Source organism: Tetrao urogallus, assembly GCF_951394365.1.
Source record: "Tetrao urogallus genome assembly, chromosome: 7".
Lineage (NCBI taxonomy): Eukaryota > Metazoa > Chordata > Aves > Galliformes > Phasianidae > Tetrao > Tetrao urogallus.
This window is the reverse complement of record NC_136820.1, coordinates 26664655-26688941: the sequence shown is the minus strand read 5'-3', so window position 1 is coordinate 26688941 and position 24287 is coordinate 26664655. Positions and strand designations below refer to the sequence as shown.

The 24287-nt window shown below is 35.5% G+C and overlaps 1 protein-coding gene across 1 annotated transcript in view; it reads left to right on the top strand.

Annotated features, from left to right (window-relative positions):
* Window positions 1–19538, top strand: part of NXPH1 (neurexophilin 1) — a gene marked incomplete at both ends in the record, with an annotated part of 131771 nt that extends 112233 nt beyond the window's left edge. The window contains one exon of the mRNA XM_079538092.1: window positions 18777–19538. Coding sequence (XP_079394218.1) covers window positions 18777–19538 — 762 coding nt within the window. The remainder of the gene's footprint in view (window positions 1–18776) is intronic.
* Window positions 19539–24287: the final 4749 nt, after the last annotated feature.

Sequence of the window (24287 nt, the reverse complement as noted above, 5' to 3'; positions counted from 1 at the left end):
TAGTGCAAAACCTCCCCTCAAGTTGTTAACAGTGGTGATTAATGACCTAATGCAAAAGTCTATCAAAGTTAGTGGAAAGATTTCATTGTCTTTTCGATTGGTTCATCTGTCCTCTGGCGTTTTGGACTTGTGACTTTTCCATCAGTAAGAACTAATTTCAGTTGTTTCCTCTTTACAGAACAAGGGAGATTTACTTTTAATCAGGCTTTCAATCAGACTAAGGGAGGATTTGTTTCTCAGAATGCACAGACCTAACTTTCAGAGTAGAAGAAAGTTTTGAGAAGTCTGAGGGAGAAGGAAAGAGGGGAAGCTAAATGCCTCAGAGAAAGTGAGAGCAAGGTGAAAGATCTTGCGTTATTGTCTATTTCATACCTTCTGAATTGGAAGAAATAAACTAGAATGATACAGATCTTCCCAGGGAGGACTGATCATATCAAAATACCTGGAAGTTACAGTCAGTGGAAACCACTGGAGAGAATACTTCATACTCTTTCTTAATGATGAACAATAAGCTGGAAATGTGGGGCTGGGATGGTGGTGAGAGTACAAAAAGTAGTTTTCCCAGAGAAAAACTGGTAAAATTACTACACTACCTTTCCTTAATGTTTCTGACACAAGAATTTCTCTTGCTGCTGAATAGTTGGAGTAGCATCCTAGATGCATATGCAGATACCTTTTCAGTCCCACAGTAACTGCAAACACTAATTGATCACTGATGATGTATATGCATTCTGTGAATCTTCCAAGTTATGCGTGCTCAATCTGATAACAAAAAGAGATTTTCCCCATTCAGTACTGTGCAGTCAATAAAAATGTAGCTGTGGCAAACTAAGGTGCACTCTCTTCTCCCAAATGTACAATAACCATTAAATTATAGGCTAAGATACAATTCCAGAAATAATTTTGCACATAATAGTTGAAGCACAGAGAACATAGTTAATGTGCAAATGTGAATTTGTGCTTTCATGCCCACCAGACAGGAAAATCTGGTCTTGACTTAAACTAAGAACTTTTCAAATGGGATCCTCTGATGGAAATACATATGAAAAGCAAAAATGTGTTTGTATGGTCAGTTTTTTATCCAGATGAACCTTATTTCTTCCTGTCAGATTAATTGAGGTGTATACTAATTTCTTTGCTATCATTCTTTGTACGTTCCTTTGAATGTGAATATTGTCATGGTTTCCTGTTTTTACAGACATATTCTATTTCTTGCTGTTCAAGACATGGCACATCTTAATGGTTTGAAATAAGGGTTGTCATGCAAAAGACTAAACAGTGTAACACTTTCGTAACAATATTATCTTTCTAGTTCTTTCTTTTGTACAGTGTATGAGAAGTATAGGTTATTATTAAATTTCATAGTGTCTCACTATAGGACAACATTTAAATACTAATTCTAATCTTTGAATTGAAGATACCTTAAGGAATTGTGCTTTAAACAGCAACACTTTTGGCTGACTCATGTTAATTTAGGGTGTAGGAAGTTTATTGCAATGGAAGTTAAGATTATTCCATAATAACAATTATGGATTGTTATTATCTTGCTTTGTCCTTGTGATATAGTTTTGTTGTTGTTTATGCATTGGTGTGCCCTTGACGTACCTTGAATTTACTATATATTAAGGACAAGCATGTAAGGCTCTGTGGAGAAGATGACATATAGTATCTGAATCCTTTATGACAATTTGTTTAAGTGTCAGTGAGAGCGCAGTAGATACACAGCTGGGATTGTGTGTTACATGAGGCCTCACTGCATTGCAATTTAGATATATTACCCCAACACATGTCAAAGTATCTTCAGCTGTTACTTTGCAAATGGCAGGGCTAGCTGACTTTGCTACCCTGATACCAGCTTCCTTCCAATTTTCCGAAAAAGGTTATTGTTGAGAGTTAAAGAGGATATTTTTAGAAGTGGTTGCAGGTAATTGTCCATCTGAAGTAGACTTCAGAATGGAACAAGCTAGAAGTTTCTTGGCAAACTTCTTTATTAAGGCTGAGAGTATGCACAGAAATTGTCTTGGCGAGTTTGAGTTAGTTTTTCTTTAGTGTATTCGTTTTGCTCAGAAGGAATGCCTTTGTCACAAGTAAATGAATGAGGAAAACTTAAAGGTGCAGGGGCAGATGACTGAAGTATGCCTGTCTTCACTTACAAAGTCAGCTATTTTCTTTTAAACCTACTTAAATGTTGTCCATAAACCTCGGCTGCATTTTAATATTGGCTGGGTTCTTGTGATCTTTCTCTGCTGATGCTTAAAAAGGGCATTGACTCTTCCCTTTATTAGATTTCTGTCTGCAGTTATAAAATTAATCTCCCAGTCTCATGCTGCAATGAGCTGTGCCAGTAGAAGAGAGATCAGTTTCATTTTTTTTGCCTTAAAACTTCTTCCAAAGTTACAAGGAGTTTAGAACATTACTTTCTCTTTTCAATTTTAACAAAGCCTTTGTCTTTTTTTTCCTGCATTTTTATTTTATCCATGTCATTTTGGTTCTTTTGTTTTATACTTCACATTTTTCCCCCGCTCCTTTTTCTTGCCTTCAAGCCTAGTTTATAGTCTTTGACAGGATTCTTTCTATGCTATCTGCCAAAACATCTGTTTCTTTTCTGAATAAAAAGCTTCAGTCTCCAGAAAGTGTCACATGGGTCCTTACCAACTATAAACCTTCCTTTCTCTATATGACTTTGTCAATGATGAACCAGCACTGTGCAGCTTTGTACCCTTGTCTGCTTGTCACATTTTTTATTATGCCCAAGTCAGGTATTTTGTTGGGGAAAAAAAAGTCTTTGCATTATTTGGATTTCAATGTACACACTTCCTTTCAAATTATGCCATCAGTTATTTGTACTTTCTATTTTTAACCTTGCAATTATTTCCTGAATTTCTGATCAGAGCAGATATTTATTAGCTTAAAATTGATTCCAGTTACAAATACTCTTCTATTTGTGCTTTTCTTCTAGGACTACATTTGAATTAATATCCTCACCAAATATGCTACTATAACTGGCTTTGATTATTCTTGGATTGATTTTTGTTGATGATACAATTTTTCAGTCGAAGTGGCATTTACGGTAGTTTCGGATTCTCTTGAGCAAGTTGTGTCACTTTCAGTACTTTCATTTTGCCATTTATATTTTTAATGATAGTAATAACTTATGTAGTAGACAGACTTAATTCTGTTGTAAAATACTTTGATGTCTTCAAGGAAAAGTGCTGTATTTGAGCATATTATTTGTATATTATATTCCCGCAGTATTACAAACTTTATGTCACTGAGGTTTTTTCAAACTACATTTTATAAACAGTCTAAAGAATAAATGAATTTAAATACTTCCTTCAAATGCTGAAATATTTTTTTATTGTTTTTTATGTTGCAAGATAAAGGAAGAAAGTAATTTTCATATGTGTATGTCTGGTATAATTTTCTGTTGGTATGTTGTTGATATCTTTGTCTTTTGAGCGTATTGAGGGGTAAGACAAAGACAATTTGCTGGTGAATGGTTTTATGTTACTCCAAACATCTAAGCCTTAGTGTATTAAATAATATAAGATCAATGGACAGACATTTTTCCCCCTGGAATATCTGTAGGTGTTTCATTCTTTCAGTCCCCTGAAGTTTTCACTGAATTTTGAAGAAAATGAAAAATTTTTTAATTTTTTTTATTATTTTTTTTGTAAATCTCTCAAAATTTCCCCATCTATTTATTTATTTATTTTACAGATTTTAAATTTCCATTATAAGATCTGTATTAGTTACTTAGGGGTTTCTGAGATCAAACTTGTATGGGGAGAGGGAATACACATTCTACTCTATTTTTCTCTTTCTCTGCTAGACACAATGGGAGTTTGTCCAGGTGGCAAGATTTGATAAATACTGGGAAACCACGTAAATAGAATTGCTAAGGAAATTGAATCCAGCTTCTTTCCATGGCACAATTCCCCCTAGAACAGATGGCCTGGCATACTGGCCTCAAGTTCTGTTGATAGTCCATCCAATAACTCAGTTCCCTTGTTTTGTTTGTGGGGTTTGTTTGTGGAAGTTGGCAAGCTGCCTTCCTGGAGGAGCTGCTGCAACAATAGGAGGGCTGGGAATGGTTCAAAAGTTCTAAGTCTTTTCATGGCTCTTGAAGTGTTTTTTTGGTTCTCTGAAGGGCCTGACTGAGATTGATGTGTGATTTTGTGTATAAAAGTTTGAAAAATACTAGTTGATGAAATATTGCCAATAAAACACAAACCACAAAATTTTCTTAGTCATCTTTTGGTTTTAAGTACTCACATGTGTCTCTTGCCAAGATTTTTAGGGTGAAAAATAAGGATTTTTTTTTCTTTTCTAGGCTTTAATTGTCAAAATTATTACTTTTAAAGTAGTTTGTATTACACATGCAGGCATGCCACAGTATTACCAAGACATCATGAAAGGGATAATATTTTCGTTTCTGACAAAAATTAGTTGCCTATTTCAGTAAGTTGATACTCAGTGGACTATTCAGCAAACACATGGAACTGATTAAGGCTTCAGCCATGTATGTGTAGTACTAGAATAGCTCCACTGAAGTATAGTCAGCTCACAGTATAACCTGCTTTTATTTGCACACAGGTAAATCATTCTCTCTATTTGTCCGCTGATGTGTACACAGAGTATCTGGTAGCACAATCAAACTGGGAAGTATGTTTTAATATGTCCCTCTGTGTGAACTACTAGCATCTGCTGTAGTTCTTGCCCAATTCCAACTGGCCAGAACTTGGTTTAAAGAGGAAATGAATCACTCCAGTGAAAACATACAATTACTGTAATACTGTATTCACCTTGGAAAATATGCAGTGAATGACAGTGTAGGAAATGAGGGGTTTGTCAACGCAGCATAAAAAAAACAAAACAAACAAACAAACAAAAAAAAAACAGTGCAAACCACATTCTCCTAGTTTAAGCTTTGCAAGACAGCCTACCTGCTTTACAACTAGAATATCTGTTGTTTGGGTGCTGAGTGCAAGGTAGGTCTTACTGCTTCATTGCTTTTCTTTTCTCAGTTAGTAATTGTTAGTCTAAAATATAATTGAATGTAAATTTGATAATAACCAAGAAAAAAAGATTAGATTTGGTGATAAGAAACTTTGAGCTAATCATATTCAGAATGAAGCCTCAAAGAAATGCTCTTCCTACTATAGCTTGAAATTTGAGGAGGGGAAAGCCTTTTGTTTGTCTCTTTGCTGCATGATCCTTTCTTATAATGAAATTCACTGCAAAGTGAATCTCAGTTTATTTGGAATTGTATTACCATCTGGGGGAAGATTTTGATACAAGCCAAAACTAACAGATTTCCACCTGGCTCCTTAAGAATTCCAGTTGCCAGGAACTGGCCATTTCTTTGAAGCAGCCTGACTGTGTAGTTGCATGAGTCTGCAAGATCTTCTTGGCTGCAAGATCTTCTTGGCTGGAGCTACTTTTTGATTAATGTAGAATCACTAAGAGCCCAGCATATTTTCTTAATATTTCTAGTTAGACAGTTTCATCTATACTTCATCTGAAAAACTATGGCCAAAGCTATAATTAGCATTGGCAAGTCTGAGCATATTCTTGATGATGTTGTTGGCTAAAACCAATGTTGAAAAGAGGGGGTCAAGCTGCATGCCTCTGGGGCTCTACAGTTACTTCAGAGACCCTCAGTAGGGGTTAACAATCAAGTTACCAGTTCAAATCCAGCAAAGGTCAAGAGTGATTAACACTCTTTTGTTCTATTTGTTAGTGTGAAACAGATGTGAAATGAAGTTATGATCAAAATCCAATTCCTAGTAGATATTTTACATCATAAGCACTAAACTCGTAATGATCCCTTGCTGGCAATCTGATTAGAAGGAGCAGTTAATTGAACAGACACAGAGACTGCTATGCATCCCTTACTGCTCTTCCCTGTAACGAAAAGTACGCTCATTTTTGGACTGAAGGACCTGATGGAAAATTGCTTTTGCTGCCTAAATCCTTTATACTCAGTAGATACATTTGTAAATTTTTTTATCCTTGGTGATATCAAATTATATTTTTGACTACAAGTACTGTTAAAATTGTTTTAAGTGATTTGATTGTAACTTAGAAATGAAGCATTTGGTAATTTTAAATATGTATGGGCAGAACCTCAGCTGGATTAATCAGGCATGGACCTACTGAAAAATCAGTTAAGTGGTAGTCAGTGATGTTGGCAAAGGATCTGCTTCTGCATTACTCAAAGTACATGACAATGCTTGAAAAGGCATGGGTAATTTTAGACAAAAGTGTGCCATAGCTGAATTGTTTGCATACACGTGTGTGTTTTCTCTCTAGAACCTCACAGTCACTGCCCTTCTCCTACTTCCTGGGTGCCAAACACAGCTGGGGGCTAAGGATGAAGGGATTAGGCCTTTGACTTGGAGTTTAGTCTTCAGATATTTGGTTATATTTACTACCATGATACAGATACTGTAAATTACAAAGCCTGATCTTATACTATCCCGCAACTAGTGAGTCACTGAATACCTTTTTTTTTTTTTTTTTTGTAAACATGATGTCTCTTAGACCAAATCTCTGTTTACATTGTGCTCCATAGAAAATATTATTCTGAAATTACTGGAACAATTTATTCTATTAGTTCATCCAGTATATTACTGGATTCTACTATTTCATAAACTTATTTTAGAAAGAATATCTGTAAGATAAGGGCTCAAAAAAATTCATTGATTGGATATAATCTTGTAACAAGTACAAATTGGACTTTTCTTGCTGTCTTACATTCTCATGCCTTAGTTATTTATATGGTAAAGTAAGGAAACCCGTTAAAAAGCAACTATCCTTTTAAGTTGAGTAAGATTTTACTGTTTTTCAGAAAGTTTATGGGAATTATATTATTAGACTTTAAGTAAATTTTAAGAAGTAGAAAATGTTATTTATTATGCAGTTTAGAAATTACCAAGAGGTGCTATTGACTCACAGCTGGACGATGAAGGGGGAATTGATGAATTCACACTTTCAAGGATGGATTACATATATATTTAATATATATATATTATAAAGGTAATTTATATAAATAAATATATATATATTTATATATATATATATATTTATATAATTATATATATAATATATATTTTTATATATATATATAAATTACCTTTACTATAACTCTTTTCAAAGCAACAAGTCATACATGTCACACAACAAAGGAGAGATATCCTTGCCTGTGGAGAATATTAGGAGCTCTTAGTGCCCTATGAGTGGATTTCAGTTCCTTTGATCATATGGACTTACTGAGTACAGTAAAATCTCCTCTGAGATGTCTTTGTTTCCCAGAATTTGTATCCTTCTCAAAACAGCTAGTGGCATTCTATGTCTCTGCTGGTGATTGAAATGAACATTTTTGGGACATCTTGGATATGACATTCAAAGTAAAAGAGAGATTTGTACAAACTCTTAACTTTGTAGTTGAACTGTGACATCACAAATATTTTTTCTTTTTTTTCTTGCCTTGGCAAATTCTATTTCTATGATAAAGCTGTCTAGGGCAAGGACTGTATATTTTTGCAGTTTCTAGTACGTCCTAACCCTGACGAAAGGATGGACCATGAGCACTGCAGTAATGGTAATCATATATAACACTAATAGTGGATTTTGAAATGATGTCTATTCTGCAAATGCATTTCAAAGAAACGCAAGGAAAGGTGTAGTTTACTCCCTGAAGAATAGAACTGCCAGGCATTTAAATTTAAATTAAATGCTTTTATGAGTTCATTGAATGTTATTTAGCAAGTATAGTATAGCAAAAGCATGTTACCTATTGCCTTAGAATGAGGTTTTTATTGCTTTTTCATAGTTATCTTTTGTACCGGTATTTGGCAGGTAAAAAATGAAATTTACTTGCTAAGGTTAAATTGTTTTGTGCTGTTGTTCAGCCACACAGATCTAGAAATACAATGATGGAAGAAATATATTTGCTTCTGGGGAGGGGGCAGATGTTTATGCATAGTAGTCTTGACCACCCTTTAAAGAAATATTTATTCTCTGAAAGTCGAAGATATTATGAGCCACTCCACTGAAAGCCAGTTCAAACAAGAGATGGTACAAATGGAACTATAGACAGAATTGGCCCGAACTATTCAGTGTGGTCAAGACAGTGTTAGGGAATAGTTCTTTACTCAGAGTGTGGTGAGGCACTGGCACGGGCTGCCCTGAGAATTTGTAGTTGCCCCATCCTTGAAGTCATTCAAAACTAGGTTGATTGGGCCCTGGGCAGTCTGATCAGGGGAGTGCCAACACTGCCCATAGTATGGGATTGAAACTAGATTATCTTTAATGTCACTTCCAACATAAGACATTGTATGATTCTCTACAGACATGCTGTTGATTAAATACTCCAATCCACACATAGAAGGATTCCAGCCTTATTTTCCAGACTCCACCTTTTTCTCTAATTCTCAAAACCTTCTGAGTACCACACATGTTGGAAGTTCACTGTTTTCTAAATCCATTTTGATAGACCAGTTGAATTTTTTACATAACTGAGAAGGCATTGTGATACAAGGTCAGAATAATAAATTTTATACTTTTATTCTTTATGTAGGAAATGTAATATGGTGCCATCACTACTTTATTACTCTGCAGTCATTCTGTTAACTATTCAACTTAAAATATTTCAGCCATCAGCATCTGGAGAAAGTTCATAGGTTTTGGGCTGTCCATAATAATTTGCCTTTAAAAACTACATTTCTTCTAGTCACCCTTCATGGATATGCAGTTATGGATCAAGACACTGGAGTAGCTGAAGTGAGCTGAAGAGATGCTAGTCTGAGAATGCATTCAATTACCTCTAGCATAACAAATGCTTTAGGGCTTATGTATTTCTATTTGGAAGCTATGTTTATATTTTCTGCTAACTGGAATAGTTTGGTTCTTTTCTGTGAAAGACTATGAAAGTGTCTCTGAAGGGTTTATGAAACTTGGACTCAAGTTTTGATTAAAAAAAAGTTTCTCTGTTCTTTGAAGGTGCTAGGCAGAGATCAGCAAGCATAAAATAATCACAAAGATATCAACCTAGCAGACCTTGAACTATCTGTATTCAACTTGCTTTGGTACATTTAAAACTATGTATCAGAACTACTCCATGTTTTAGGAGAGTACTTGTGGTCCTCCAAAGGCAAATTCATAGGAATGCTTATTATCTTAGAAATCAATGTGCTGAAATGCTGTTCATGTATTTTCTTCTTATGCTTTTCATTTTTGGTATGAAAAACTTAGCAGTGAATAACCTCCTTCAACTTATATGTGAATGCCCAAAAGACTTGTAACTCATCTCAATTTAAATTAATGACCTTAGTGATGGTACTAGCAATTGGACCAAGGCTCTCATGAGCCAGATATTTGCATACGGAATTTGATTAATCCGTTGGCTATTAATTTTCACTTTTAATTAGCTATGATGCTATTGTAGGAAGAAAATACAAGATAACTATTAGGCACAGAAAGTGTTGATTTTTCTGTTGGTTATTCTGTTTTGTTTTGACTATGCTAGGTTCCTTCACAGCATCTGCTTTGATCAACTCAGAAATATATAGCATAAACCTAAAAACTAGTCTGCAGAAATTCAGGGATTATACTACCAAGGAATACTTAACTAAATAAATATATGTAATTTACAAATGTAGAGAAATTCGTATATGGTATCGTCTTCTAGTAGTCTGTAACTTTATTCCTCTTAATGGAATAATAGATATTGCATGATATCTGTGTTCACAGTTACAGAAAGGCCAACAATGTATATAAGATGAAGTAGTATTTGTCTGAGGCTGTTTGATCTTCCTACATCCCAGATGATCAAATGTACACTGGTGGTTGAGTCCTGTTCAGATTTAGATCAAGAGCAAATTTTGCCATTTCCATATGTCTTCAACATTTCTGCCATCTGGGAACACTGCAACAGGTTTGCTCATCAACTTCCGGGAAAGCAGGGCCCATCACATATAGTGCTTACCTGGGAAAACAAGTGCCATCACTCCTAACATCTCTCCCTTCATCCTTCTTTAACACAGCTTTTATTGCAGAACATCATGACATCATGTGGTATGGAATATCCCTTTAGTTAGTTGGGTTGAGCTGTCCTGGTTATGCCTCCTCCCAGCTCCTTGTGCATCCACTGCTCCTCACTGTCAGAGCACCATGAGAAGGAAGAGTACTTCAGTCTGTGTAAACACTGCTGTGGTGTATTGTGTGTGATAACTATTTTCACCAGCCCCCCTTTCCCTCCCTCCCACCAAAACAGAGAATCATATGAGCCTCTACAAAGAAAATTATCTCAACCAAAACCGCGATACCACTATAAAGTACTGGGATATCTTCCATTTAACTAGTGCAGAACATGCTACAGCCTTTTTTATCCTCTTCAGAAGGTATGTGTAACCATACGAAAGTAGACATTTTCTTTAGTGTGTTAGTTATCTGTGAAGAAAAATACAGGGCAAATTTTGATTAAAATGTTGCTCTGTGGCCTTTCAAATAAAATCTAATTTTATTTAATATTACTTTATACATGTATGCAGAAAATGGCATACCAATATTAATAAAAGAGGCTTACAGGAATGTGGAAAGAGAGAAATATATCCTTGACAAAATTTATTTACCTACCTAGACTTTCATTTCAAAGTTAGCAGCACTGTACAATACTGGGATAATACAAGGGTCATAAAATTCTGTTAGACATTTTTAACCCACTTTAATTTATTCCATGGAAGTTTAATCTCCTGCTGAACAGAGCTGGCTGAATTTTCAAAAGCCATAATCCACTGAAGTAAAAAATCCTTAACGACAACACAGGCAGCAAGCTTCAACAGTTTAGTTTAAATTCTTTCTAAAAATGTAAAATGTAGTGCAAGAGTTAATAGGATATTTCATACAGATATATTTCAATCATTTTCCAAATCTTCATAAGTTCATTTGCATCTCTACCATTAGAAATATTTGGAGAGAATTCCAGCACTTCTATGGCAGAAAGCAGAAAGCTGTAAAATTGTGACGAGAAGAATTTCACACTGTATTGTAACTCAGCTGGTCCTTCAGTTCACAGGCTGTTATATGTGGTAGTGTAATGTTTTCTAAGTAGATAGAGAAATGATGTTGAACAGCATCAATTCTACCTTAATTATATTACTAGTCAAGAAAATGAAAACAAACTACATAATGCCACACTATATTCATTCTTCTGCTCCTCTAGGAGTTTTATAATTAACTTCAGTGGTGGGTCAGGATTGACTAATAAATTGAGCAGAGACACTTCATAAATTTTCATGTATTCTAGAATCACAGTTACAAAGTGTATTTATATAGTCCATTTTCTACCATCTTTGGAGCTACCCAGTTCTTGAAATACCTTTAAATGAGGCAACGCTTCCTTTTCTTGACCTGGAAGCATAGTGCCATGCTTTCTTTTATGGCTCTGGTTGGCCTGATTTCATCCATGTACTGAGCTTCTGCCTGAACTATACTGAAAAAATGCAGATGCTATGCTAGATTTTATTGCGGCCTTCTGAACAAGAATTTAGGTGGCATCATGCTGATGTTCTCAAGCTCTTAGATTAATTTCAATAGCAATCTCTTCCTTTTTTTTTTTTTTTTTTTTTTTTTTTTTTTTTTTTTCAGGAGACACTTTTTGAAGAAAAACAATGAGATCCCTTCTCTGAAAGACAATAGAGACAGCAGTTCTTTTTTTTGCCTCTGCTTTCTAGATGAAGGTAGAATGTTTCTTAGAGCTGATATCTCATGACTTCCTTGTATGGATGTGTGGTTTTGATTCCTGGTTCAAAGTGCCCAGCCTTTCTCCAGGCACTTAGAGGAGTCTGGGTGTTTAACTTCAAGTCATTTTTCCACTCTGGTAGCTTGTGAAAGGAAAAAGAAAATCATTACAAAGAATTTACAATGAGCTGTGCTGCCACAGCTGAAAGGACAATACTCAGGTAGAGCAAAGCAGAGAAAATTGAGAAAGAAAAAACGGCAGAGCAGTGCTGCTGGAAGAAATATCCCCATAATCATAGACTGTCTGACAGATTTTGGGTGCCTATATGTCTCTTTAGAAGGCTAAACACTCTTTGAACGCTCAAGTATTAAACATTTGTTCTAATCACTAGTTAACAAAACAGGCTCAAGGAAGGTTATTTTTCAGACTGTAAACACTTGTGAAAATGATTTGTATGATCAAAGATCAAATAAAATCCCAAAGATAACAAAATAGTACAAAACTATACTCTCATCGAAAGGAAAGCCCTCTATAGGAAATTTCTTAGATCTATAAATATGAGCAATACTACAAAGTATTCAAGTGGAATAATGGAAGTGTTCAAGCCCAGTGTAGGTAGGAGGTAGATGGTAGTGGGAGGTATCCCTGACCATGGCAAGGGATCCATGTAGTCCCTTCTGATCCAAACAATTATATCACACTGTGGCTCTATGATTCTAAGACTACACTACTTGTACAAACAACACAGCACTAGCTTCAGTGCACTTACAGTATTGGTTATGGTAGACTTAGGTGTGATTATAGTCTTGTGGAAAGGGTTTTGATAGAGCAAACTTGTCTAGCATCTAGTCTGCAATATTTGTGCTCCCTCCACAGTATTCTCTCAACGGCAATTTCATAAGTGATAGGCACTGTAGGAGTACAAGATGATGAGCATTTATTCAGTTCTTGATGGTCCATCAATAGCTAATTGAGATAGATCATGTAGTTCATTTGTTTCTCACGTTATTAGCTGTGGAATAAGCCTAGAAGAGTTGTTTGTATCTACCACCTAAATCCCATGCAAGTGAGGTGGTGAGCGAGATGATTCCCACTCTAAATCGTGAACTGGTCTGACACAGGATATGTTCTGACTCCTTTAAAAGTGGTGGCAGTCTGCCACTTTCCTTCTTCAGTTGGTTTCTTAACATTCACAGAGCTTTTGGCAATAGCCACAGGCAATATGAATTCAAAGGATAGTAAACAAGATTAAAACAAAATTTGATGTGTAATTCTAAAGTATTCTTACTGGAAACCAACCTCTGAATATGTTGTATCATCTTTGCATTCTGAGAAGATTATTTGAAACTAACTAGTTTTTCATACTTACGGATAATAGGCTACTAACATTGTGTTGATAATCAACAATACAATTACTAAGAATTGTAATATACCTAAATAAAGAAGTGTACCTATTGATATATCAGAGCCTTTGGATATGAGTTTTGTAACTACCCTTTGATTCTTAGCCAGGTCCAAATCAGATATCAACAGATACAAGCACTCTAATTTAAATTTCTATTAAATTTCACTGAATTCATATTAGCTGCTGGTCTTGGATAATCTCTATTGTGCAAAATATTAAAAAAGCTCAAATTTTCCTTCAAATAAAAGCCATTTGGAACAAACAGTATAGCTTAAAAATTAAAATGAATTTAAATAGCACAAAGGAAATCTTAATGAAACTTAAAATCTATGCAAGAACTGCAGTGTATGTTAAATTCTATTTCACAGCTAAAAGACAATGAAAAATTTTTATTTTCCCTATGGTTTCGTTGCAACATAAATATTGTTTTTTATACATAATTGAAGTGAATGATCCCAAATGACTATTTTACATAATATTGCAGAAAACTTCAGGTGCTTCATTTAAAATGATAAGTAATGAAAGAAGGTCACCAATGGAATTCTATGGGGCTCTGTGCAAGGACCTCTGTTCAACATATTTATAAATGGCCTCTGGCTGCTGTTGGAGGCCAGAGTTTTTGGCTTGATCCCACATAACCATTTTTGTGTTCTCATTTGAGTAAATTAGGATTTACTGTCTCATTTTTCACGTTCATCTGAGCTTGATGATGCTTTGATTTAAAAAGAAAAAAATCTAAATACTTATTCTTTGCTGGTCAAACAGAAAAATGTTGTCTAAGCTTGACACACAGATTTCTGCTTGTGTGAGGTAGAAACTTGAGAGATTTTCTGCATTTGCCCTCTTCTCACATATCAGTTTATAGCAGCCACAATTCCTTCACTGAGTCTACCTTACAGTTATGTCCATCAGTACTGTTCCATCAGCTAGGATATTTGACAGAGGAAAGAAAATTCTAAGTTCTTGTGTACAGAGAGTACACAAACAGTGCTGCCAAATTGCTACAGAGCTATGCCAACAAAAATGATTTCAGTTTTGATTAGTTGTTTACCTGAAGAGAGAGATTTTCTACCTTGAGTATTAGATTGTTGTTTACATTTTCATTTGCCCTCAAGTAGTCATATATTCAGAGAAACAAATACATAATTTCTAAGCCAATACTGTAATTACAGATAATGAACTGTATTAGAGAAAAGTGAGAAATCAAGATACTGTGTATCTCTTTGAATGGCTCAGATAAATTTGAGATTTAATCTTAATATTGATACTACTATGGTTGATTTTGCCCTGAAATGAGAATAGAGCCTAACTCACCACTTAAGACCCTGACGACTTCCTGACATACTTTCCAACTTTGTTTTCTTTGTTTCAAATGTTCAGGTTTGATCTGACTGAGCATTCAGAATTCAGTGTCTTAAAAAGGATTCCAAGGTTTTTGAGACAAATCCTACCTATCCCTTAGGAAGTCCTAAATGAACTGCAGATATTCACTAAAACACATCTAATGAAGCTAAACATCATCATGAAAATTTCTTCATCCTCAGAAAGAAGGATATAGAATGAATAGAAAATTCTGTTTTAATGGAGCAAAAAACTGCATTACAGATCAGTTCCTACGTCTTTTATTAATTGTGCTTTGATGTATTGTGTCCAGGGAAACCGCTGTCTATATTTCTGCCTAAAAACATAGAAAGAAATGGAATAGCTGTTTGTCATTATTCATTGAAAAAGGTTCCAGGCAGTCTGGTCCCTGTACCTTTTTTATATCAGTAAGCTTTACTAGGTAGTGGAGAGTTGTATTTTCCATTAAAGAAACAAGACTGGAAGCAAAGGTCAATTTGTTATACTTACTGAGCTGCTTTTCCAGTAACATTTGTTGTAATGGCTAAGCTTTCCTAAATCTTTTTTCTCCTTACTATTGTTCTATACAGACACTACTGACATCATAATTATTCACTTCTAGCTATGTAGTCACAGGAAATTCATCTCCTCAGCCCTTTTGCAACATTGATTTATTGCACTGTACTTGGCAAAACTTTTTGTTGTTTCTTGTATACTCTACTGTTCCTCCATTACAGTAAAGCTTAAAGCTACCAGTGAAGACTGGCTATCATAGAAAGCTCTGTATATACATACAATGAAAAACAAGCCTGGACCATGATCACTTCAGCCAACAGAAGCTGAAATAGGTCTTATTTCTGTGGAGTGAAGTAGACATAAATCTGTTCCTGTCACCTCTATAAATTTTTATAATGTAAATATAGAGAAAAATGCTCATTCTCGTCCCTACTGTATAGACTTCAACTGTCCCAGTGAATTCTTACTGAAATTTGTTACTGAAAAAAAGATAAATAATGAAGGGGAATGCATTGCAGTCTGTGAGTGGCTGTGGTTTTGGAAGAGAAGGCAACTCTTATGTTGAATTACTTGTTAACGGACTGTATGCACGTTTCTGGATTATATGCACGTACAGTCAAAGAAGAAGGAAAAAGCCAGGATGGAATTTTGTCTACTTTGGGGTTTAACCTTCAGTTAGTCATTTAAAATTGGATCTTTTTTCAGGTTTTGCTAAAATGAGTCTGTGTTTCAGTAAGCTGGTTTTCACAGTGCTAAGTGCAAAATCACATGGATTTTATGATCTTTCCTGTATTATTTCAGACTTATGGTTGGAAAGAAGAGAGACAGAAGAAAATTGTGGATTAGTTCATGTGAAAATAACTGCTGCACTTGCAGAAATTCTATTACACAGAAGTGCTCTGTATTATTGGGTGTGCCAGTCTCTGAGGATACATTTAGCTGCTTTCCATAGCACGTAGTGCACTAACAGTACATGAAAAGGTACTTGGCTGGAAAATGTTAGTGAAGAGCTATGAATTCTAGAACTTTTTTATTAACAATTGTGGATTGTTTCTCGAGTACTTGCACAAACACTTGACTAGGGAGGGCAGGTTCAGGCCTTTAGTCATGAATGTAGTCAGTTACCCACAATGAAAATTGCAGAGGACTCAGGGCTGACTGCGTGACTAGAAGCCTTTCAGACGTTACTAAATCAATGACAGTAACAATCAGTTGTATTTATTAGGTCAAGTATGAAGCTGTTGAACATACATGGGATCTGAATCATTCATTTCCATGAAATATACTGGCTTTCAAAAATGTACTTGTATTGGATCAGACAGCAATTATATATAAAAAAAAAAAATACTTGCTTCCCTTCTTTGTTGTTCAGTTTTAGCTGGAAAAAAAAAAGACCTTATTTTTAAATAGTTTTTATTCCGTTACATCTTGTTACATGGAACTTGCTGCATAATCCTATGAAATGTAAATTATTGGAGGCAGAAAGGCAAACAAAGGAAATACAAGCTCCAAGGAAAGAAAAATAGTAGCGGTAATCTGTGTCCTACCTACAGATTGTAGGTAGACTAGCTCTCCTAACTACCTGCTTAGATTCATAACAGGTTGACAGATTCATGCTGGACAGGCACATTTTTCCTTTTAGCCACATATCTCCCCTTATTTTGCGCGCCTTCCACATATGCCACTATAAAATTATATTCTGAGTCTCATTCGCTCTCTCCGTGACATGTTCATTGCTGCTTCATTAACCAGTGCACCATCAGTGCATTTCATTACAGCTTCTCTCCTGGCTCACTGTGTTGATTCTAAGATGCAGCTAGAAAGTGGCTATGAAAATACTAGGCTGTGTTTATCCTTCTTTCATTTCAAAAGAGGAAAAAGTCATCCCTTTGGCAAGATCTTAAATAAAACCCATATTTTAGCTATTACTTCTACTCACTCCTCTCACTGGAATTGCACTGGGAAGCTGTAGTGTGAGATGTGACAGAACTGTTTACCTATTTGTTTACTGTAAAGGCTGTGGACATTCCTCCTATCTGAGGATACAAAGGCTACTTAGTCTGCTTTTATGTATATGTCTTCAACTGGTCTTGAAAGTGTATTTAAGCTAATGAAAGCATTTTCAATTCCATTATTGTTAGGAAATGAAAAGGTCAAGCTGTGATAGATATTGTCCATGGCATATACCTCCAGTTATAGCAGTAGAGAGGGGTCATGGTTTAAATATTAGCCAATTTTCAATATATTTCCTTAGTTGGGAGTATACTCAATTCTATTTTAAGTAAAAAGAAAGATGTAACTGAAAATACGAAGGCACAATGTAACTCAGTGCCGGAACACAGAGTTATAAACCAGGCATTTTCAGAATGAATTATGTAGTCATGAAAAGGGAAATAAGAAACTCAATGGCTTCTTCATGTAAGTTCAAATACTAAAAAAAAACGTGGTAGTGTGCCTGGTCTAAGCTTTTAAAGAAATGAGTCTAAGGATGTTGTAGATGCCTCCTGTTTTCTTGCTGTCCCCTGCTAATTCCAGCCCTTCCTGCTCTCCATGACTGCTGTGAGTTAGACAGCTGTGAGGCTGCATCTGTTCTTAGTTTTCCACACAATTAAAGCAAAGAGAAAATAAATAAATAGATAGATAGATAGATAGATAAATAAATAAATAAATGAATAAATAAATGCTCTGACACTGAATTCTGTGAAAACCTATCTCCGAAATTCATGATTTTTGGGAATATGGTCCACAGTTTTTTCTCCCTCCTTTTTTTTTTTTTAATTTTATTTTATTTTATTTTATTTTATTTTATTTTATTTTATTTTATTTTATTTTATTTTTATTTAAATGTGCTCTGTACAATTGTTAAAAATTATTGCTTTCAGATAAGTAGCCATATTTTTTCTTGAAATTGCACAAATGACTCTCTGTTTAGCACAGACCACTCTGGTTCATGGAGAAAGATGTGAAGAAACAGGAGTGAGGAAGGGAGAAATGCATGTCAGACTTCATACAAATAAGGCAAATCAGTAGCTGATCCAGAAAGGGAGCAAAAGAGCGTGACTCCTCTTGCATTAACTGGGATATAACTCACAGTGGATTTATTGCTGTTGAAGAAACTTGTTAAAACTTACATTATTCTATTATTTATACTGTAGTTGTTACTGAAGGTCTTAGTCAAGACTGCAGACTAATGTCTTTTTACAAAAGGAGTAGGGAAATTAGGTTGCTACTGTCAGATTTGTAGTGACATGAACTTTGAGCATGGTCAAATTGGCATCAAGACAACACCCTAACAGTGAACTCAAGGGGCAGTAAAGATAAATGAATGTGCCTCAGATGGGGGAAAAAACAGCTACTGTGAGGAGAAAACATTAAAACAAAAGTACTTGATTCTGAGGTGAGAAATGGTCACCAAAAGCAGGATGACACAGCTGTGTACCTTAGTTTTTGCAACCTTCATTCCTTACTCATCAATTACAGGCATCATGAAGACATAGCTTGTATGCTGAAGAATTAAATGAATGGTCAGAATTAATTCTGAAGGCAAAAGATTGACGAAAGAGAATTAAATAACAACTACTTGGAAAGAAGAGGAAAATAGACAGTTATGTTTTGTTCTACTTGAGTACAGAGAATGTAGTTTTTTCTCCCCAAAAATAGTTCTTTATGATTTTGAAATCTGCTCATTTTCTCAGGTGGAAATGATGGGTTTTGTATTATATATCTTAATGTCTTCTTTCTTTTTTCTTTTCCTTCATTCTTTTTCAGGTTACCTGTGCAAATTTAACAAATGGAGGTAAATCAGAACTTCTTAAATCAGGAAGCTCCAAATCCACACTAAAGCACATATGGACAGAAAGTAGCAAAGACTTGTCCATCAGCCGACTGCTGTCACAGACTTTTCGTGGAAAGGAGAACGATACAGATTTGGACCTGCGATATGATGCCCCAGAAACTTATACTGAGCAAGATCTCTGGGACTGGCTGAGGAACTCCACAGACCCACAAGAGCCTCGGCCCAGGGCAAAGAGACGGCCTATTGTCAAGACTGGGAAATTTAAGAAAATGTTTGGCTGGGGCGATTTTCATTCCAACATCAAGACTGTGAAGCTAAATCTGTTAATAACAGGGAAAATCGTTGACCATGGCAATGGGACGTTTAGCGTTTACTTCAGGCATAACTCCACTGGTCAAGGGAATGTATCTGTGAGCCTAGTGCCCCCTACAAAAATAGTGGAATTTGACTTGGCACAACAGACAGTGATTGATGCCAAAGATTCCAAGTCCTTTAACTGTCGAATCGAGTACGAAAAGGTTGACAAGGCTACCAAGAACACGCTCTGCAACTATGACCCTTCAAAAACCTGTTATCAGGAGCAGACCCAGAGCCATGTGTCATGGCTCTGCTCCAAGCCCTTTAAAGTAATCTGTATTTACATTTCCTTTTATAGTACAGATTATAAACTAGTACAGAAGGTGTGTCCTGATTACAACTACCACAGTGACACACCCTACTTCCCCTCAGGGTGAGGATAAAACACGTGTCTGAGACTGAAGCCTGGGGAATAAAGGAGTTCGTATGACAGGGCTGTAACCTCAAGGAGGAAAGCCACATCTATTGCCTGGAATGTGTCTACCTGCTGCTGATGTCATATGGCTGCAAATATGTTAGTGGAATACAATCTAATGTCATTTTTGCCCAGTCAGCACCATGTATTAATCTAGTTGTAAATCACTATGGATTTGAAATAAAATCATAAACACAGAGACACACACTCTTCAGCTCTATTGAGATTTCTGTTAAGAGAGATTTTCACTGTCTGATAACTAAAGTTTTGGGATAAACTATTATCAAGCAAAATGGATTAACTAGACAGAGAACAGTTACTTACACAGGGTGGTGGAAATCTCTTTGAAAGTCCTTTTAGTGTATACCAATAATTCCCACTCATGCATTCTACTGCTTGGAGTAGCTGTACCAGTAAATAATACTGTAGGGCTTAATACTTGTTAAAATGGGAGAAAAATGTGTGTCTAGAGTTTATTCCTTGCTATATGAACACAGCAAAGCATAGTGACTTTTCCCAGCATACAGTAGGCACATTCAAGGTGGTGTTAGGTGGCTCTTTTTCCATAGAGTGAGCCTGTTACCAGTAAAGATGGGCAAACATTTGGAATTTACATGTGGGCAGACATTCTGGTTTTATGTTTCTCTGACTCTTTAAGCTCTGATTCTTTAAACCTGGTTGAGTTTAGTAAGCAAAGCTATTTTAAAACCCTCCAGATGATCTTTAGGAAGGAAAATGCCTCATGGAGGACATGTAAGTTATAAGTGGCTGTCTTATCTTTATTACAAAATATTGTAACAAATTCAATATCCTAGTCTTGATTTGTATGAATGGTTTGTATTGTACATAATTTAACCAGTGTTATTTGAGCTGCTTATTAATATTAACTTGTAATTGTCTCTCTGCTTGTTATTGGTTGAAAACAATCAAGGAAATGAGGAATCCATTTTATCAATGTAGCTGTAAACTCATTAAAAGACAGAACTATGTACAAAGCATTTATTCAGCTAAAGTATTGTTGAAAGCTATACATATAAACATTACAGTTTGTCTGTACTTAGATATTTTATTTCCAAACAAAAAAATGAGCTGTACATAAAAAATAAAAGAAATCTTAAAGTTGAGTTTCAATATGTACTGTGTAGATGGTAGTTTAAATGGTTCGGAAAAGTGGGTAACGTTCCAAATCTGACATGGTTTTCAATCTTACCTCTTTGCATATGTACATATATTTATAAATTTGCGTGTGGGCATGTTTGTGTGTGTATATATACGTGTGTGCATAAGAGTATGTGTAAATACTTGTAGACATGTATGGAGAACATATAAAAACTTCTCAGGCCCGATTCTTAGCAAGAAAATGTCATTACTACAAAGGGTGTTGATAACTTGAGTGGAAGACCCCATTCAGATGAATTACAAAATTTAGGATTTGTTTGAAATGATTCATCAGTGTTTAGAAGTGGGGAAACATGATGCCACACTGTTTCAGGCCTGCCATTGCCTTAATTCTAGCCTCCTCTGAGGCACTGATTTCTCTTTATGGAATGAAGAGATCCCTGTATATGGATTAGGGAATTTTCTTAATATGAATGAAAAACTCCTAGCTTTTATATATTTTTGTGTGTGTACTGGCACACTTTACCCCCACTAGCCAGTTTACAAGTGACTATAGCAAGGCCATGCTTAAAAGAAGGCTGCCTAAGGAAGAACTCAGTATTTCTTCCCCTTATCTTTCAGAATTATCCTTCCTAGCAATGCTTCCTTCTCCCTCTCACTCTTACCCCAGGTTCTGTGCTCTTCTGTCAAAGCTGTGAATACAGAGATGGGTCAGCTTCCAAATGTGCACAACATCATGAGCGGCTTCTACAAAGTCCCAATAAATCTACTAATGTTTCAAGAAGTAAGAAGTTTGAAACAACATCCAGTTGTGGACATCTCTTGCTGAAACATGCAGAACATAAATGAGAATGAAACAAAGTGAATAAAATATATGCTTAACAAGTAAACATTTTCCTAATAATGTACAAGTAGGAGAGGAGACTTGCATATTATTAATGTTTGGTTCCTTCAAATGCATATGCCTGCGGGAATTATTTCTTCATTATATGTGACTTTCCAAAGACAACCTTGTGGTCCTGGACCATGTGTAGATTTAGAGAAAGAAAATGTCCAAGCCATACAGTCCAGATTCTGATTACATTCAGGAGTATGTTGGGCTACAGCTCATTTGTTTTTTCTCTGACAGGAACTGTGATTGTACTAGTAGTGTTTCCTCATTTGTGCTGTATGGAAAGTAAGTGCTGTGAATATATACCACAGTGTAATACATTCTATGACCAGGAGTAAAATCTTGGCTCCATTGAAGTCAGTGAAAATTTTGCTATCTAGTTCGAAAGGGTACTAATTTACATACGTTAGTATATAGATGTCCAGTTTTAAATATGATTAGCATCCCGTATTATGATTGAACATTACATGTGTGGTTTCTTGTTTATATTTCTGAAGAGTGAATGTGAATGATTACTACTGGTACAACTTCGTTATGTTTTTTTTTTTATAATGTTCATGAATATATGAAGTAGTTGCATTCTATGAATTGTATAAATTATATACATATATATATATATACCACATAGATATATATAGATAGATTTCAAGCAACACCAAGACGCAAAAGAGTTATTTTTCAAGCAATAGATTTGATTCTTCTAATTGTGGTAGTTGGTACTTTATCTGCCTCTCACAGCCAGTCACAATGTTTTTAGTCTTAAGCCTTAAAAGAACTTGCTACTCCTGATAAGCTTTCTTGAGAATGAACTTGGAAGAGTTGTTTTGATGATCTGGTTGTGAAACAGGGATCTAAAATCGAAGCATATAATGTGTTACTTATCTGCTAATACTACACTGCGGTTCATTCAGTTTCTCTGGGAACTATATTGTGTTTTTTAACTTTTAAAAAAATTACTTCTCTGACAGGTGGAAAAGGAATTCAGTGAGCATGAGTATTTCTAATTCAGTTAAACAGTGTACATATGGATATCTGGGTCTTGTACATGAACAATGCCTTAATGGAGTGCTAGACTAGGCAAATCTTGCCTTACTACAGGCCACCAATTCTAGACATTATAAAGATGCATAGCTCTAAAGGTATATTTTTAGGATTAAAGAAGGTTAAGGTATTGATGTTTACAAAATGAGGTTAGTGGCTTCATTCCTTCTTTTTTTCTTTTTCTTTTTTTTTAATAATATAAAGTGTTTACAAATGTGGTTATTTTAGTTAAACAAATTATTACAAAAATACATGGATCATACAATTGGGCAAGGAGCAATATACTTAACTTGCCTTGGGTGGATCAACATTAGAGCTTATTTATAATCTTCCATGTTTTTAAGACAAGAAATCTAGGATACTGGAAATAGGAGGTTTTACATTGCATTTGTTTCAGATCAAACTTCTCTACAGTGATGAAAACTTGAAAGACTTTAACTTGTTATTTATATCAAAATACTTCAGCACAGAACAGAAAATTCACTTTCTTCTTTGCTCATGAAATGACTCATAACATATTATCCCTTTCTACCTTTTTCCTCACATTTGAACTGATAGTAAACAAACTAGAACATTCACATTTTAAAAAAAAGCTTGTCTTTTAAAATTTCCCTTGAGAAAAAAATATAATGCCAAAAAATGTTGAAATTCACTGTACTTATTTAGGATGAACCAAGAAATATTTTAATTCCACCTATAGGAGAGCAGAAAGGAGGTTTTGTGGTGTTTTGCTGTACGTTGGCCTAGACAATACTGCTCTAAGGTGTTTAGTTGGAGTATGCTACTGTGATTAAATCACAGCATTGTCATGCATTCTCTGACTCTCATGCTGTAACCTGGTATTCTATAGGTATATTACAAACTGCTATGAACACAATGTGTTGTGAGAATGCAGATTAAAACAGGGATTGCATCCTCTGCTCCCTTTTCTTTTTTTTTTTGAAATTTCTATTTACCAGTGCATGCAGCATGGGGAATAAACAAGAAGAACTGGGGATCTATGTGTGGTCACAGGGCCATGATCTCACTCTAGGATAGTTTTCATACCTAAAATGCTTTTGTGGATGGCTACGTAATCTTTAGGAAAGACGAACCAGCAAGGTGAGATGGTGAAAATGATCTTTACGTGAGAGAACTGGAAAGTATTGAGCTCTGCCTAGGGATCACTGATAAACTAGTGGAGAACTTATGGGTGAGAAGTAAGAGGTAGGCTAATCTGAGTGACACAGTTGAGGCTGCCTTAACAGGAGAAGGAATCTGATGAGACCTTCTACAGATAGCTGAATGCAGCCTCATGCTCACAGTCACTGGTTCTCATGGGGGACTTCAACAACTCTGATATTTGCTGGAAAAGCATAACTGCCATGCACACAGTGTAGAAGGTTTCTTCAGTGCATGGAAGATGATTTTCTGATGCAGGTGGTGAAGGAGACAGTGAGGAGAAGTGTGCTGATGGACCTTGTTGTTACAGTCAAGGAAGGACATGTTGGAATGAGAAGGTCAGGAGCATCCTCAGATACAGTAACCATGAGATAGTGGAGTTCAGGATCTTACATGGAAGAAACAAGTCTATAAGTACAATTGCAACCCTTGACTTCAGGAAAGCGAACAGTGACTTATTCAAGAGTTTATTTGAAGGCAAGCCATGGGCTAGAGCAT